General features: G+C 41.3%; 1 protein-coding gene across 1 annotated transcript; it reads left to right on the forward strand.

The window, feature by feature from the left end:
- Positions 1–11,749: 11,749 nt before the first annotated feature.
- Positions 11,750–17,980, forward strand: drd1b (dopamine receptor D1b). Its single transcript, XM_048238064.1, has one exon. The coding sequence runs from the start codon at positions 13,054–13,056 to the stop codon at positions 14,401–14,403; it is 1,350 nt and encodes a 449-aa protein (XP_048094021.1). The 5' UTR covers positions 11,750–13,053; the 3' UTR covers positions 14,404–17,980.
- The last annotated feature ends 987 nt before the right edge of the window (positions 17,981–18,967 follow it).

Genomic DNA, 18,967 nt, shown 5'->3' on the forward strand with positions numbered 1-18,967 from the left:
CGGACCCCCCAGTGACGAAGGAGGTCAAGCGCTGGACTGACCAATCGGAAGCCAGGCTACAGGACGCCCTTAGCAACGTTGACTGGGAGATGTTCAAGACGAACTCTGCTGACATCAGTGAGTTTACGGAAGTATCATTGAGTTACATCAATATGCTAACTGATTCCATCATCCCAACTGTAAAGATCCGAAGCTTCCCTAACCAGAAACCATGGGTGGATAGAGAAGTGAGAACGGCATTAAAGACACGCACCATGACTTATAATGCTGGGCTTATTTCAGGGGATATGACGGATTACAAAGCAGCATCTTATAGTTTACGTAGTGCAATTAAAGATGCTAAGCGGCGCTATAGAGACAGAGTTGAAGCTGATTTCTTGGAGGGTGATCCAGCACGAGTGTGGAAAGGACTCCGAACCATCACTGGCTTTGAAAGAAAGTCCCCTCCTATGATGAATGTGAGTAAAGTCCTCCCTGATGAACTTAATGCTTTTTATGCTCGCTTTGACATGAAAAACACAGACTATATTGGACTAGCTGCAGCATGTGAAGCAAATGAGGATGCACCTTTCTGTGTCTCTGAGGTCGATGTGAGCAATGCCTTTAGGAAGGTAAATTGTAGAAAAGCTACTGGACCGGATGGAATTTCTAACAGGGTTTTGAAATCCTGCGCTGCTCAGTTAGCTCCTGTGTTCACTTATATCTTTAACACATCATTGGCTCAAGAGACAGTTCCTACTTGCTTCAAGCAGTCTGTTATTGTTCCAGTACCGAAAAACAAAAGTCCATCATGTCTGAATGACTACCGCCTAGTAGCCCTGACGTCTACAGTGATGAAGTGTTTTGAGAAGCTTGTGAAAAACATTATCTGCTCATCCCTCCCTGCCTCCTTCGACCCCCTCCAATTTGCTTACAGAGCCAACAGGTCTACAGAGGATGCCATCTCAAACCTCATGCACACCACCTTAACTCACCTGGAGGAGGGGAATGGGAATTATGTGAGGATGCTGTTCATTGACTTTAGTTCAGCATTCAACACGATAGTACCTCTCACCTTGGTCACAAAGATGAAGGCCTTAGGACTGAACACCACCCTGTGTCACTGGATATTTGACTTCCTCACCAACCGTTCACAAGTGGTTAGAGTGGGGGGTCTGACATCTGACTCATTAACCATCAGCACTGGTGCTCCCCAAGGCTGTGTTTTGAGTCCACTGCTGTACAACATCTACACACATGACTGCAAAGCCAACAGTAGTCATACCTCCATCATCAAGTTTGCAGATGACACAGTGATCTTGGGCCTGATTAGTAACAACAATGAACAGTTCTACTTGGATCAGGTTGATGAGGTGGCACAGTGGTGTCAATCTAACAGCTTGACACTGAATATCAATAAAACCAAGGAAATGGTAGTGGATTACAGAAGGCAGCAGCAGAACTACAGTTACACCCCACTAATGATCAGCGGGCAACCTGTAGAGAGTCACAAGTTTTAAATACCTTGGTGTCCACATTACTGAAGACTTAACATGGACTGTTAACACTCAATATGTTCTGAAGAAGTCCAGACAACGACTCTACTTCCTTCGTCAGCTAAGGAAATTCAAAGTTTCTACATCCATCATGAAGGCCTTCTACACTTCAGCGGTTGAGAGTGTTCTAACTGGTAGCATCATCACCTGGTATGGGAACTCCACAGTTAGAGATTGTAGTACTCTGCAGAGAGTAGTGCGCTCAGCTGAACGTACTATAAGAACTCAACTCCCTGCTCTACAAGATATCTATTCCAGAAGAGTACTCCTAAGAGCCCAAAAAGATTCTGAAGGACTCTTCTCATCCTAACAATGGATTATTCCTACCGCTGAAATCAAGAAGACGCCTGTATGTAGTCAGAAAAGCCAGAACTGAGAGACTCAGGAGAAGTTTTTTTATCCCCAGGCCATCCAAACTCTGAACTCACACTATACTGACTTTGCACACATTCACTCCTCAGCACTCTCAAACATTTCCCAACTCTGAACTCACACTATACTGACTTTGCACTCATTCACTCCTCAGCACTCAAACATTTCCCCTCACTCACACACACTCACACACACACCCACACACACCTACAAGACTTTTAGCACTTTTACATCCCTCTCCCTATGCTACAGACCTTTTATTTATTTTCTTATTTCATCACCGTCAAAACACACACACACACACACACACACACACACACACACACACATATCTGACTTTCTCCAACTTTTGCACACTTTTTATTTATTATTTTGATTTCTCCTCCATCTACCCATGTCCTTGATTGCCTAGCCTTTTCTGCCCCCCACCCCACACCACCCCCGTCCCCCAACGTACACACACTTACATCATCACTTGTCATCACTTCACATACATACAGCACTCCTCTACATACTTGCTGCACACACACATTCGCAAGTCCACTCCCCCGTACACACGCGTCTTCACATACACACGGTTATGTTTGCACATTGTCTTCAGGATCTTCTCCGTCACTGTCGTCACACACATCCTCTACATGCCCCCCACATACACAGCACGTTGTCCTATCAGCACATCTGCCCCCACCTACCCACACACACACACACACACACACAGTCACACACACACACACACACACACAGTCATCCCTGCATTACATGGCACAGTTGCTCTTAGCTTGATAGTGAGTCCCTGCCCCCCCCCCTACATACACAGCACATTATTTCATCAGGGGCATCTCCCACACACATCCCCACATTACATACACACAGCACATTGTCTGCTTCTCCAACACACATATTGCACACCTAAGTATCCATCTCCTGTCCCCCCCACACACACACCAAGGACCCTTCCTTGGTAAGGGATCTGCCCAGGGTTTTCTTCCTTGCCCCTGTTGCTCTTGGGTGCTCCTTGTTGGTGCCCCCCACCCAATCCCAATCCTCCCCCACCTTTTTTATTCAGCCCTTGCCACTTAATCTACTAAACCCCTCTTCTACTGCACTTTTTACCCCCCCCCCATTAATGCACAAATAGGCTGACACCAGACATAATTTCACTGCATTTCTTACTTCCAGTAACTATATGCATGTGACAATAAACTTCCTTGTACTGCAGTCATTCATATCTCTGTGTATGGACCCTTTCAAGAGAGTTCCATTCTCAGCATCATAGTTGGCCCCACAAGACTTCCTTTTTAACATTCCATATGTTATCTTAATGCAGAGGAAGTAGATTGGGGCCCAAATAGAACGTTCAAGCATTGTTTTTGTTTACCTTGTTGAAAGGGTCTATACTTTTGATCCCTCTAATATCACATTCTCTCATGCACACCTTATGTTATTTATTTTCACATTTTCTGTGTGCAGATGACATCCCAGTAAACAACAAACAAAAAATCATCACTGTCACCATGATACTGCCACCTGCCACTGTCATGATTTGTAAGGGGATATTCTGGCATTTGTTAAACCTTGTGCTTCAGCTACTGTAGTTGCTGTATTTTTTTAACATCTGAAATGGATGTGAAATCACTTGACAGACAAATTGATTGAAATGGGATCAGACGTGGTTGTTGTTCTCCCTCAAGGGAATGGTCTGTCGGCTACCAAAGATCACAATTTCTAGCTTCAGTCAACAAGTGAAACAACGTTGTTAGAGGAGACAGCACCATAAACATTAGTGATGTGGTCAGTCATTTATTAGTATATTCACTCAGTCAGTGCCTCTCTCTTCACAAAAATTGTTTGAAAAAGCCAATATCAAAGTTGAGCCAAAGCAAACAATTATAATTATATGGTTTTGTGTGAAGCATAGATGGATCAGGCATTGTTGGACTGCTAGAAGCTTCTCACTCATAGATATGATTTACTGAGTTTTCCTTGGGAACTAACCTTAACACTCACAAATTGCCCTGATGTTGTGTTAGCTTATACTATCATTTCCATAGACTGATATACACACTGTCCAGTTCTATACAGTCTATGATAATTTCATATGTGCTGTGTAGCATTACCGCTGAATGTCAGTGGATGTCAGCCAGACAATGGCATGCTATCCATTCCATGTAAATGCATCCATTTGTGATCATTCAAGTCTGATGTGCACAAGAAAATAAGCAATGATGAAAGGAAAAGCAAGTGAATTAGAAAACAAAGGAAGCAAGAGAAATGGTTTGTATTAGTATACAAATGGTGTGTATTTGGCTATATCTTGACAATGTCAAAGGAATGAACTGATTTTATTCGAACCCCTGAATTGAATCTTCATTTCCCCCATGGTTTTCCAGTCCTGGCTCCTCTTTCTACTTAGTTTATTTTATGTATTTGTTTGACCTTGTTTGAATGTATGAACTGTGAATGGATCATGACTCCTCTCCAAGCTGAGTCACAGCAGCACTAGGGCACTCCCACCTCCAGTTAAAGGCTTCTTTCAGTGGCGTGATGAGAAATGAGAAGCTCAATGTAGGGATGGGATGGGGCATTCTCCTGAGAGTGACCTGGATAAAAGGACATCGACTTTCTGCCAAAGAGGTCATGGCTCTTATCCATTTCTGCCCTGATAATCCTTTTGGATGCTCTCATGTTTTTCAAACCATTTTTCCCCACTTTTGTTATCAGTAAGCAAAAAATGTGTGATTGGAAGTGTCAAATAAGGTCATGCTCACCATCCTGGTCTGTCCAAAGGCCGTACGTACTCAACATCTCCAGCCCCATTCAGATCTGATTGTGAGGAAAGGAGAGGGGACATGGGTCGTAAGGTAAGGTGAGGTGAGGTGAGGATATAGCAATGCTAAGCTGGAATCGATGCTATGGTCAGATGATGTTTAATTTTCAAAAATGTCACGTGTCAAATCTCAAATTTCGTTTAGTAACTGCATCACCCTCATTACTCTTAGTCCTTCATTGGATCATAAAATTAGTCTTGCGCAAAAAAGAAGCCACGCATTATAATATTGACCCACGTGTCCAGAACACATATTTGCTCTTTTGTCGACACATTCTACTGCTTGGCACGGTCTGTAGAGTGTTGTCACATCTACAGTGAAAAGGCTGAAAAACATGCAACAGGGGTGATATTAGACAGATATTGAGCTATTTACTGAGCATATAGCCCACATGTCAGGTCTATTGCTCTGAAGGGTGGCTGAAGAGCAAACACTTTTCAAGTGCAACACCTCCTTGACAGCATGATTTGTTAGCAATCTCGTGTTCACCGCCAGAAATTCTGATAAATGAAGTGAAAAAGGTTATTTTGCTTCAGGGCAAACTCTTATCTCAACCTGTCCTTATTTATACGTTGGCTGTGCAGGTGTTTGTGGGCTACTTTTAAGTAATGTCTTTTCATCTCAAAGATAAAAAGGACACAAGTGAGCACTAGGTAATTAATGTAAAGTAACATTACATGTATTCATAATGTGCATTCAAAAAGTTCAGTTTTATTATTTATGGTGTATGATACAGTTAAGAACAAAATTATTCAAAATGCTAAAAAAGATAAAAACGATTATTGATTTGATTCCATGTTTCTACCACATTGTCTTACAACCGTTTGGCATGTGGCAGTGTCATTTTCAGTCAGAACAAACATATTGGTCAAGAAAAAATCAACATTACATTGATATTTGCCAGGGGTATGAATAATTTTGTTCTTAACTGTACATCTTAAAAGGATGTTTCAAGCAGACAAATGATAGATTTCAAAGTGTGGTTGTCCAATAGTCAAGGTCCACTCCAACTTCCATGTGAATGTTTGATGTCTACTGTGTAGAGACTGTACCAAGAGGTCATTTGTGATGCAAGACTTGAAACTGACAGTGCAACCACAGGTTTAAGTCAGTGGTTCTTAAGCTTTTTGACTGGCATCCCCCCAAAAAACATGGGTCAAGTCTCTGGACCCCCTTCTTTCCAATTATTGAAATTTGGTCTCAAAATGTTGTGAGATGGGCATTGGAAGCAGACGCAGAAAATGCTTTCTCTCATAGGTAGGTTATGTCAACACCAAAGGCATTAATGTCAATGCCAGCCTTTGACAATCTGATTTATTACATCCAAAGTATAAAAAGCACTCATCCCATATATAACTGGTGCTCCTGTGGCAAAAAAGACTGCATAGTGTTTCGTCATTGGTAAGCTTACATACTTACAGCATCTTCGAGCTCATCATTCTAAGAGGCACATTCTGAGGAACATTATGGAAACACTGTGAATTGGAAGCCTACATCTAGGGCTACTGATTATCCCAGTTTTTAAAACAGGTTGATCTCAAAAACCTTTAGAAAAATGCCTTTAATTCAGACTGCAAATCATTTTGCGACCCCTCCGATATGTTTGGCGACCCCCAGTTTAAGAACCACTGGTTTAAGTCACTGTTCATGATTTTAAAATGGGAGAATGTCGCCTGGATGCTGTGTGCCACACTGGACTAAAACGGTAGTAAATATGCAACTTTAGTTAAATATGCCTACTGGAGTTCTGGATAGTGCCTACATACATGATTTATGTTTAAATCAATAGTATCTCAACTATTACGTAACTCAAAAGGTCTCATGCAATAGTAAATTGAGGAAAGATTGATGCTGTGTTTGCCTATTGCATTCACTTGCCATTTAACCTCTGTAATTATACAGATAAGAAATTCAATTTACACCTCTTTGCTCCAATATCAGTTAAGAGGGATTGTATGAATAACAATGTCTATATGTCTGTATGCCTGTATATAGACACTCTATATTACCATGTGCATTACCGTGTATTGTTTTAATCAGTCTCCATTATCAAATAATCTAAATCACATAAGCCCTTAAACGGAGTATGCTTTCTATGGGTGATTTGTTGTCTTGACTTCCAAAATGGGAGATAAATATTAAGAAGGAACTGCAAGTGATAAATGAAATGAATTCCATTTCCATGCCACTAGTGGCACTGGGTTGGGTTTTATGTGTTTCCCACCCTGATCCTCCTAACAATCAGGGGCAGGAGGACGGAAGCATTAACAAAGAATTTTGTAGTAAAAGTTAAACAAAGCCTGGAAAGATGGATAAGGGCCTATATGCCTGTGGTAAATCAGTGCTGAGGCAAAATGGATACATTTTTGTCCCTCTGTCTCAGAAGACCCAGATGAGAGAGAGAGAGAGAGAGAGAGAGAGAGAGAGAGAGAGAGAGATTAAGCTGTTAAAGACGTCCCAAGTGTCCATTTCATGATAGTTACATTGTCTAATTGTCTAGCATTATCTAAATTCATACAGTTAAAAGGACATCGTTGAAATGCAAATCCTGGTGCTCCTAAAAGAAGACTTTTATTGTATCTGACTGAGAGAGGCTAAAGTGAATGGACATAATGTCACCGTATATTGTGGATTTATTATGATGGTTGCCTTCACCTAATTAAATAATGATTGCTTTAGAAGGTTATTGCATACAGAGAATGTGCCAACTGCAGTTATCGTCTCAATCTGCGTAATGGAACCACAGTGAATATACTTTGCACTGCATTAAGATTCTAACTGTTTGAAAATTAGCCCACGTCAAGTCTCGAAAACATGAACTGATTATGACCTTCTGATGTGACTCTGGAAGTGCACAGGACAGGTCGAAAATTATCTGCCTGAGCCATGGGAGGCTAGAGTGGTCAGACAGGAATTGTAAAAACAAAAATAATGATTTTTTAAAATATGTATGTTTTGTTATTATAATGTATGATGTTCTGTAAGCAATGCTCTAAAGCAGGGATGGGCACCTTTGATGATAGAGAGGGCCACAAATATGTTCTTGTAGCTGTCAAAGGGCCAGATGTGACCGTGCACATCCACCACTGGGATAAGAAGGACATCAGGAATCAGGAGAATTAAATATATGTATACAGTATGTCTGTAATGTGCATTAAACCAACATGCATTCATTTAATATTGTCTATGCTCAAATGTACTTGTAATATTGCTTCTATTTATTAAAGAACTTTTAACATCAACAAAAAATATTGCACGTTCACAATAAACCTTTTTTCCACTGCAATGGGTAATAGTGGCTCAGGTAATTAAGGCCCTGTTGTTAGTGTATAGTGTACCAGGTTTCCCAAAATTCACTTTTTCCTGATCCTGCCAAACCATTTGGGAATTGAAAAAAGGGGCATTGAAAAAACAGGTAGGGCTAACCACAACCAATTAGTAGGACAGGCAGGTTGAATGCCCCATCTAGCCCAGTTCCTCCTGACCATTTCAAAGTGGCCTAATATGAACTATCATTCAGTCTGTTCCAATTTTGTAGAAGGAATTTACTAAAAAAAAAAATGTACCTAAATAACATGTTTGTATACCATTAAAACCATACACATTGCAAAATACACTTGAATTAAAATGCCCCATCTAAGAAGTTAATATGAACTATCATTCAGTCTGTTCCAATTTTGTAGAAGGCACTAATAAAGTATATAATACCATACTATACACTATGAAATCTCTCTCTTATGGCCCACCTCAAGAAGAAATATATATATATATATATTACCGGTCAAAACCACATTGTGTGAAAATTAAAGTGTTCACATTGATGCTTTCTGCAATAGCCCTGGGGATAGGAAGGGAACCATTCTGACCATGTATAATGAGAGAGCCACCCAAGAGAGCTTACCTCAGAACACACTATCACCTTGATTACCTTTGTGGCACTTCACTTCAGACCCTCACACGCACTTATCTGAGCCTTGGGAAACCAGTCAAGGACAATGTCATAAAGAAAAACCCATCATAACAGCCAATATTTTTAAAAATAATAATTAAAAACAGATATTCTAATCTGCTTTTTCAGTGAACTAACTCTCTGTTGGTGGTTATGCTATGTGCAAAGGCATTGCATTACGTTTATTCACAATGTTTGTTTTAGAAGTAATTTGCACATGCAGGGAGCTAGATTGTCTTAGTATAGAAAGTAGTATAGAAATTGATAGTATAGAAATTCATAAACCACAAAATTAGAACCTAGTCATACTATCGATGATATTAGAAGTCTATATCACAACAAATGTGTCAGCCTGTAGAAATGGGTTTTGAATTCAAAAGATTTTTTTTCTGCAGGCTTGTTAAGAAATACACAAAGGACTCTGGTAGTGGACTGATAGATACCTGTTAAAAGCTCATTGCAAAATGTCAACAAGATGCTGGAGCCTTTTGTGCCCATTAATCTCAGAGAGAGAAGGGTATTGTGTGTCCAATAATCTCAACCATTATAAAGATTTGGCCAATACAGTCTAGCTCTAGCTCAAACAAATGCTGAATCTAGGTGATGATGCACATTACTGCATTATAAGACATATCATACAGTCTGAGAAAATTAATTCTAATGACTGTAGAAATGAACAGTCTATTTTTTTATATCCAAACTGGTGAAATTGGATGATTTTTTACCTAAAAATCTAACATACATACAGTACATCTAAAAATTTGTTCAAAAGGACATTGCTAGGAGACTGGTTCATCCAGCACCCTGGACAGCGACAACTCAACAGCTTGGCTGTTCCATTCCAGCACATTTCAGTGTTGTGTGTAGAGGTTGAATCTGAACCTCCAGATATGCTGACAATCTTGTCTTTGCCCATAGTTCTTTATTCAAAGCCTGCTGGTTGCTTCATTTGGCACACATAACCCTAAAAAAATCCAATTGTTCATTGTGGTATCTTTGCATCTGTACTCTTTTCCAAAGTCTATCTCTCTGTCACACACACATACACACACACTTGCACATTCGCACACATGTGCAAACTTACATACACACCTTCTTTGTCACTGGCTCAATTTATTTGGAAAGTCTTTGCCTGACAGTAAGAGGCGTTGAGCATTCTACTCAGTATGTAGTAAGACAGCCTGCTGGGTCACGACACAAAAAAATGGCATTCCTCCAAACACCAATGCACTTTAATCTCCTGTGCTCTGAAAACAAGCCCTCACGGGTGGCCACCCCCTCTGCTCCCCTGTCTTCCTGCAGCAGCCCAAGGCATGGTGTCTACCACAGTGACTACATCTCTGACAGGAAGCTAAAGAAAATGTGCAAGAGCTCTTCACACGGGTGTGTGGAGCCTATGTGTGGGTTTCTCTTTTGAGCACAATGTCTTCTTATCTCTCATGGACAAAGACTCTCACAAAAGGGGTTGATACCAGCAAAGTAATTATTTCATTGATTTGCGTGAAGCGTATCAATTTAGCTCAGAACTGCTTCAGTGTAATTTTATTGTGTCTTGAAGTCAAAAGGGGGACTCATGACTTTCCCCAGAGATTATGTCTACTGTTCTTCTTCCTTGGAAGCTTATCCGTTCCTTACACATATCAATACAGAGGGAGAGGGAGAGAGAGAGAGAGAGAGAGAGAGAATTAGAAAGAGAATCCAGACATTCTATAAGAACCACTGAAGTCACTTCTAATGGTTGTGTTTGATTCATCTCATGCAGCGAATACACGCTCAGTGTCTACAACAGAGTGAATAATTTGCAGTATTGTGTATCTGTACTGTTTTAAAGGGAAATTGTCCTCCCATAAATACTGATTTGAAGATCCACAAATTTGAAATACGGAAGAAAGACACAGAGTTTCCTATTCCAGAATTTCCTTTCCCAGACAAGAACCTTCAATAATATCTGCTCATGTCAGTCCTTGTCACTTCTTCAAATGTCGGTCTGCAAAGCAACATCTGGTGCTCCTAGTGTTACAAGCAAGTTTCAGAAGCTATAATAACATTAGGAAATGGAGATTAGATGGAGGATGATTGTCAAACCACTGAATTGCTTATTCAATCAGGTCGGCTGAGCAGAGGGCACCTCTGTCAGTGCAAGAAGATCTGCCGCCACACGGCTTAGGGTTCACCTCTGACCGGTCCCTCTGTCATGAGCAGACAGCGTATGCTGTGAGGAGACATGCCCGATCACGCTGCCTGCTAGGACTCCCGCACAAAGATGTCTACATGAATTACTTACACACATGCACACGCAAACACACACACACACACACACACACACACACACACACACACAGAGAGAGAGCAAGATTGGTTGAGGACCTACATGAGGAAGCATGCTAATGAATATATACATCTTGGGGATATTCATCCATTCAGTTAACACTTAATCACTTAAGCCAGGTCAAGACTGTTACATGTAACAAGTGGTCATGTTCCTGAATGCAATGCTATGAGAGAACATGCATTAATTACACAACAGTTATAAATCCCTGCCTCCAATAAATCCCAGTCTCTTGAAATATAACTATGAACAACATTAATGAAATAAGAACACATATCACATGTTCACGTGATTGCCTATGGATTCAAGTCTCCTGTGATGATTTACCCAGTAGATGGCCTCACTGAGCCTGTTTATATGCAAGTATACTCTTGTTCTCTGTCATCATATTTGATAAATGATAATGTTGTAAAAGCTGTTATCTTGTTTTAAATTGGAAACTGGAGAGTAGGTTTGAAATATGTCTGTAATATGGAAGTCTCCAAACCTGAACCAATAACCAGTAAATGATTCAACGCTTGTAGAGTGAAGCAACCACCCAGCATGTTAGTGCGTGAATAACAAAATGAAATGGACACAGATGAGGTTGTGTTTTGTTTTGTTTTGTTCACAACACACTTCGTCCGACTACAAGCAAGGAGAGAGAGATGAAAAGGAAGAGTTTGAGAGAGAGCTAGTGGGAGGGAGATAGGGAGAGAAGGCAAATTCTTTAGACAGCCTTGTTATGATGACAGTCCCATTTCTGTAATGTTAGAAGTGCACACGTCTGCACCGAGTGTAAGCAGACGTAACACCACTATGCGTCAACTTAAAAACGGGTGACATAAAGCACAGTCCTCGTGGAGCACGCCGTAGTTTTGAGAACTGGACAGCTTCCGTTATGTGTTGACATTAATAGCGACGCTTCAAGAACACTGTAAACTTGAGCGAATGTATGGATGAGAGGATTTGGAAAGTGAGTCATAAAACCGACAGGAAAGGCTGCAGCGTGCATCTTAGAGCGTGCCAGCAGGGAAGGATTGCGAAGCACGTTCCTTTTCTTGTCTAGGAGACGAACACAAGACAACAACTCAAACAGTTATCTAAAAGTATACAATTTCTGGGATAAATATTGGTATCGGCACGTGGTCTTTGTTAAATGTTGATTCGTCAAAAAAGGAGATATTTGAAGAAAACATGGGACGAAAAAGGACTTATGGCATGGACACACACTATCGGCATATGCAAGTCTCCGAACCATAAAGATGCTGGTAATAACGTGCTTCTTTCAATATGGAACGTACCATCATTCTGATCATAGTTCAATCGAAGGCAGCGTCTCTCCTCAGAAGTAAGGTGCTCTGCTTGGACATGGTCCAATCGTTTGACTTGTTGTTTTATGTAATTGCGAAAGCTACATAACTAAAAAAAAGTATCAACATGGTATAGTTGGCAATGCCTGTATGTCGTGCTGTGTTCAGTGTGTTTGTTTTGAGCCTGCTCGTAAAAGCGCTTGTCCTGGGTTTTATATCAGCTAGATAAGGACAGAAGCGCGCGGACACGCCTCGTCGGTCATGAACGAGAACAAATCAGACCAACACAGCACACATATGATCAATAGACTATATTGATTGACTCATATATAAGGCTAGCGATCGTTCTTTCCTATGTTTGTTTGACGCGCATGGAAGAATGTGTTGGGAAAGTTCACTTACCAGCCGTTTGAGTTTAGAGCACCGGCCATAAATTCTGACGACAAAATACGGCAAACATTTGGGATTTCTTAGGAACTTAAAAGCTTTGAAAGTTTGCCAGCTTTGGAGACATGTGGCCTAAAATGGGTGATTTTCCCACCGTCTGCTTTATGAATAAAGAGCTTCTGCTTTAAAGTTGATGAGGACATTTTTGCATGATGATCACCACATTGAGGATGGTGAGAGTGCATTCAAATCAGCGAAGTGCACGGTGGATGGCTGCAGAACATTTTTACATCTAGCTGCTTTTTCGCCAGAAAGGGGAAACTATGGGGTGATTCTTGCTTTTGACAGCAGGCTGTAAATCATGGATGTGAATTTCTCCACTGTTCTGGATAGCAACGTGTCGGAGAGAGACTCGTCTAAGCGCGTGCTCACAGGCTGCTTCCTTTCTCTCCTCATTCTCACCACTCTGCTGGGGAATACACTGGTGTGTGCGGCCGTCACCAAGTTCCGCCACCTGCGCACCAAGGTAACCAACTTTTTTGTCATCTCGCTGGCTATCTCTGATCTGCTGGTGGCTATCCTGGTAATGCCATGGAAGGCAGCGACAGAAATCGTTGGCTTTTGGCCCTTTGGTGCCTTCTGTAATGTCTGGGTGGCATTTGACATCATGTGCTCCACTGCCTCCATCCTTAACCTTTGTGTCATCAGTGTGGATCGTTACTGGGCGATATCCAGCCCGTTCCGCTATGAGAGGAAGATGACTCCGAAGGTGGCGTTTGTGATGATCAGTGTGGCATGGACACTCTCCGTGCTCATCTCCTTCATACCCGTGCAGCTCAACTGGCACAAGGCGCAGACCACCAGCTACAGCGAGCTCAATGGCACCTACGTCGACATCCCACCTGACAACTGCGACTCCAGCCTCAACCGGACGTACGCCATCTCTTCGTCGCTCATCAGCTTCTACATCCCCGTGGCCATCATGATTGTCACCTACACCCGCATTTATCGCATCGCCCAGGTGCAGATCCGCCGCATCTCGGCGCTGGAGCGGGCGGCAGAGAGTGCCAAGAACCGCCACAGCGGCACGGGCAATAGCGTCGCTGCTGAGTCTGAGAGCTCCTTCAAGATGTCCTTCAAACGCGAGACCAAAGTCCTCAAGACCTTGTCGGTGATCATGGGTGTGTTCGTGTGCTGCTGGTTGCCCTTCTTCATCCTCAACTGCATGGTGCCATTCTGCGAACCCGACAACGAGGGCGGCAGCGACTTCCCCTGCATCAGCTCCACCACCTTCGACGTGTTCGTGTGGTTCGGCTGGGCCAACTCCTCGCTCAACCCCATCATCTACGCCTTCAATGCTGACTTTCGCAAGGCGTTCTCCATCCTGCTGGGCTGCCACCGCCTCTGCCCCAGCAGCAGCAACGCCGTCGAGATCCTCAGCATCAACAACAACGGGGCGGCGGTGCCGCCACCACCACCGGCGGCCATTTGCAACCAGTATCAGCCCAAGGGGCTCATCCCGAAGGAGCCCAACAGCAACAGTGGTAGTTACGTCATGCCCCACAGCACCCTGTGCCCTGAGGACGAGGCCCAGTGCAAGGAGGAGGAGACTGGGATTAAGTCCGCGAACTTGGAGAGCGACACGGACGTCTCGCTGGAGAAGATCAATCCCATCACACAGAATGGCCAGCACAAATCCCTCGCCTGTTGAGCCTCATATTTCACTCATGTGGCGTTATTACGTGCAACAGAAGACAATTACGGAAAAAAAAAAATTCAAGTTTGTGCAATTGAGAATAACTAGCTGAGGGTTGGAGAGGGACCAGAATCACAGTTTGGGGAATCTAAGCTGAGCTTCACTGAAGACCTTAAATACTGTTACTCTGAAATGTGGGAATCAAAAGAATGTCAAATATTTGATGGCACTTTAACCTGGATAACTATCTGCAAAACACTCTCAGCATTTATTAATGACACTGACAGGTTTGTTGATAAATGCCTCAACTTGAAGTAAGCAAAATAAGATACAAAAAATTGTTTCACGTGCATGTGTGTATACATGTACGTGGTTTTATAAAATGAGATTAATAATGTTCCAGAAGCCAATGAAACATAATGAGATACTTAGAGTATTAGTCGATTACCTTGTAGGTGAGTGCTTTACTTCCACTTGTACAGGTCAAAGGCAATTAGGAGTCTTTGGTTCAATCTACTTGATGTCAACGATGTTGTGTACATAGTTTCCACTGTTTATCAAAGTTGGTTAAACTAACCTCTCAATACACCGCTATTTGTGCTAACTAAGAGGAATCAAATAGATGCAAGTGTGGTCATCTGACAGTTTTAATGTGAGTATGTGGCCATCTACTCCTTCCTCTGTGTTCTTGTTGATGGTGATTAGGGGGAGTGTCAAGCCACCGGGTCTTTTGTGATATTTCCATTTTTCAGATTTGCACTCATTGATAACAAGAGAATTATTTGTCTTTTTTAAAATTAGTTTACTTCTGGGAAAGGACCTAAGAACAGAGAGAGACAGAGACAGAGATGAAAGAGAGAACAAGGAGTACAGTGCCAGTTCATGGAGGTTATACTCACATTGTCAGACTGAATATGAATGAACAAATGTCATGTTTATTTTGTCATGGCCCCTCATGGAAAAAGAACAATAGGATTGTTAACAATGTACGGAAGGCCTTTCTAACAGGCTATTTTGAGAATTTTGAAGGGGTTAGATGACGGATGCCTCTGTCTGCTATTATCAAATGGAACTCCCAGGCCAACGCCAGGATTTCAAACAGGCCATTTTGCCTCCACATTCCATTGGAACTCGATAGTATCTCGCAGCCAAATTCCTTTATAAAGTTATCGTTAGTGCAGCAGCTGGCCTCCACCCCCACCCGTCCTCTGGTCGGAGCCGAGTGTAGTGACAATTTCCAGTATGGGCTGAACTAGCCATCCGCTCAGGGGCCTCAGGGGACAGTAACCTCTCTCACCCTCGCTGAAGGACAACGGCCTGTTTCCACTGGTACCCTGCAACAGTATTGTGCCGTAAAAGGTCTCAGTGAAATTGCAAAATGTCGCCCATGCATAATTTAAATGCAATTACAGTACAGTACCTTGTGCAATGATAGCAATGACAAAAGATACTGTAAGATAGGAAGGACATATGGCACGTTGTGACCTCTCATGAATAACTCAGACTTTGAAATTGAGAGTCATCAAGGGTTTGGTTGTGTGGCTGGAAAAATATATGTCTCACTGTAATAATCTCATTATGTGAGTCAGTGGCCCATTCAAAAACAAGCAAATCACTTGATTGTGTGGTTTTTAAAATTGAATTGTTTGTAATTGTTGATGTTATACTGGCCTAACAGGATTCCCAGTTGGTGATTTCATCTGTTAAAGTGTCATATTATAGATGGTATTGTAGTGTTCTTTTTTGGCCTGTATTTACAGTAATGTTGACATCTCTGCCTTGGTCTCTTAGATATAAACAGTCACATCCGCAGCTGCCCTAAGATGTCAGGCCTGTGCATGGTTGGAGAAAAGCTTTCTAAATCAGAATGACTGCAGTGTTTTTAATGGTCACTGGTTGAAATAGTTTAGCTCTACGGTACCATAAGTGCAGTCCCTTGAACACATTTAGACATGCATACTCAAGCGTTTTATTCAGTATTTTCAAAGCCAAGATCTGGGTGGATTTTTGCAACTGGCAATTTTTTTTGCCACCTTGTTGATGGCAAGGGCACTCTCTCTCTCCAGCTACATCAACATTGAATCGTTCAGCATGTTGTTTAGTGTGTATTTCGACGGTCTGGAGAGTCATTGTACTGTTGTATAAGTCAATGTGACAAGCCCTTCGCTATGAGCTGAGGACCAAAGTCCACAGCTCCAAATGCTGTCTCCACTCCCTACAGCAGGTGTTATAATGAAGGCTTGAACAGAGCAGAATTGAACTGATAGTGAATCAATAGAGAAAGTGATTCAATATACAGACCGCCCTCCCCTTAATCCATATCGGAAACCCATTTAGCTTTGTCTCAGCCATCTGATCCAAGATCATCTCTGAGTCTAGGGAGCCGTACCCAGGAGGCTCATTGGCATTAATTATCCCTATCACACACACCCTTTGTGTGTCTTTATCTCTCAATTATTTTACAGTTTTATTTCACCCTGTATCTCACTATCTCTCTCTCTCTCTCTCTCTTTCTCTCACTCTCTCAATGCCAGATTTATTTATGTTTATTGAGATTCTGCAGTTCTCCAAATTGATCTAAACAAGTGCATTTTCTTTCCACAATTGAGCATGATCTCTTGAAAATCCCATAGGCTTTTGGGAGATATCATGCTTATTTACCTTTTACGGTTGTCTGAACAATGCTGGTCAGGGTTGTAATGACCCTAAGGGTTGGTTACTAGTGCTTCCAGATCTTTCTCTAAAATGAGGCAAATACTGTAAAATCTAAGGGAGACCCAGGTGCAGGCTTTATCGCTGAACCACCTCTGCCTTGGCTAAGGGATTATCTCTTTAATCTTAATTAAAAGGAAAATAATTAATAATGTTCTCTAGTTTAATGACCTTCTGTTCAATGTTTTGACCATTCACAGAGAGAGATCTCAGTCATTAGTATGATCTGATGAGTAAATGTTGCTGCCAACCAAACCCATCCACTTTCATACTAAAGTTAAATGGAAAGAAAGCTTCTTTTAACTGTTGAGCAAAAATGACCGCCAATGAATAACTGTTGTCAAGGTAAAGGGTTCATTTGTCTGTTACAGATTATTTGTCAGCCATCTTTAAGAATAAGATGGGTGGATGTCAAATTAAGCCACTGCAGATTTTGCTGTTTTGAGTTACATGAGTTATAAAGAAAAGTTATAGTAATGAGTTATAGAAAAAAAAAAACAAAGAACATTTTTTGATGAATTTGTTTTGAAAAAATCACCCCCTACCTCGGTATTGAACAACAAAGTGTAACATACAGTGAGTGAAACAAACAAACATACAAAAAAAGAAAATGTATTGTATTATGTTAAAATGTAGATGTGAACACAAGTGCTTTTTATCTGGGGAAAAAATCCTTAATTGTGAGTAGATAACTGTGCTGTTTGTCAAATGTGGGCTTGTGGAACACAAAGAGACGCCAGTAAGATTAAAAAATGTTGTGCTGCTGTTGTACAGAACGTTTCAAGGGTAAGCCCTCAAATTTATTACAGTATCTAGTTTACAGTTTGTATAAAATGTGCCCTTTGTATTTGCTAAATAAAAGTGTATGTATTTTTTTTTTTTAATTTGTCACTGACTCACTCACTGAAGATGCTGTCTTTCTGCCTCACCATACATTCATTATAAAAGGAGAACGGCTTCCCAGAAATGTGTTATGTTTACACAAAGGTAAGCATTTACTTTCTTTCTTGCAAGATAATTCATAAGAAAGGTGTTAATTGAGATGACAAACAGTAGCTTCTGTTTATATTATCATCTACATTCTGCTACAGAACAGCACATCCATGGAGTACTTTTTTTATAAAATGAATATAAAATATACTATTTTTAGTAGATGAAAATGGAAACTATACCCTATAAGTACCAACTATTCTCATCCCATGCATACTTTTAGCAGTTTTTACCTTCTCCTGCCTAAGTTATGTTGGTTGATGATTTAAAAAACAGTAGATGAAATATGGTAAGCTTTAGTCTTGCTTTTAGCTACATAGACGCAATGATTGTGTGTCTTCCAACACTGAGTAAATAACAAAAGTGGAATAACAAAAGTAAAAAAGCTAAAACCCACAACTGAACACATGCTAGCTTGTTAGATAATGTGACGTCAGCCCCTAAAGTGGCATAATTCACACCGGGCCATATAGGTCTATGCAGTATATGGATTCAGTAGTTTCAGTATAATCAGCTCTTGGTGGGGGATCGATTGCCATTGATTACATGGACAGCAATGCACTTTTTTTCTCGCTGCTTTGAAAAGCCAATTTACATAATGCGTCTGTGTGTTCAGTGAGAGATTCAAATAACCACAATGTTAAGCCTGGTAGTGCCAGTAATAGCCAGAAAAAAATACAAGATAGAAAAATACAATACAGCTCCAAGTTAATTCAAGCAGCCTGATAAATCCTTGCCAGGAGTATGTGGTCGGACTTCACTTTAGCACTGTGGCCCATAACTCATCATCAAGCACCACTTTACACATGGATTTTCTGTTTGGCAAGGCCCTCAGTCTATTTACGTCCCAGATAAAAACTATGCTCACTCATTTGCA

Source organism: Alosa alosa, chromosome 2 (assembly GCF_017589495.1).
Source record: "Alosa alosa isolate M-15738 ecotype Scorff River chromosome 2, AALO_Geno_1.1, whole genome shotgun sequence".
NCBI lineage: Eukaryota > Metazoa > Chordata > Actinopteri > Clupeiformes > Clupeidae > Alosa > Alosa alosa.

Excerpts from the sequence above, each read along its gene's own strand:
- drd1b (XM_048238064.1), top strand. The coding sequence starts at position 13,054 with ATGGATGTGAATTTCTCCACTGTTCTGGATAGCAACGTGTCGGAGAGA.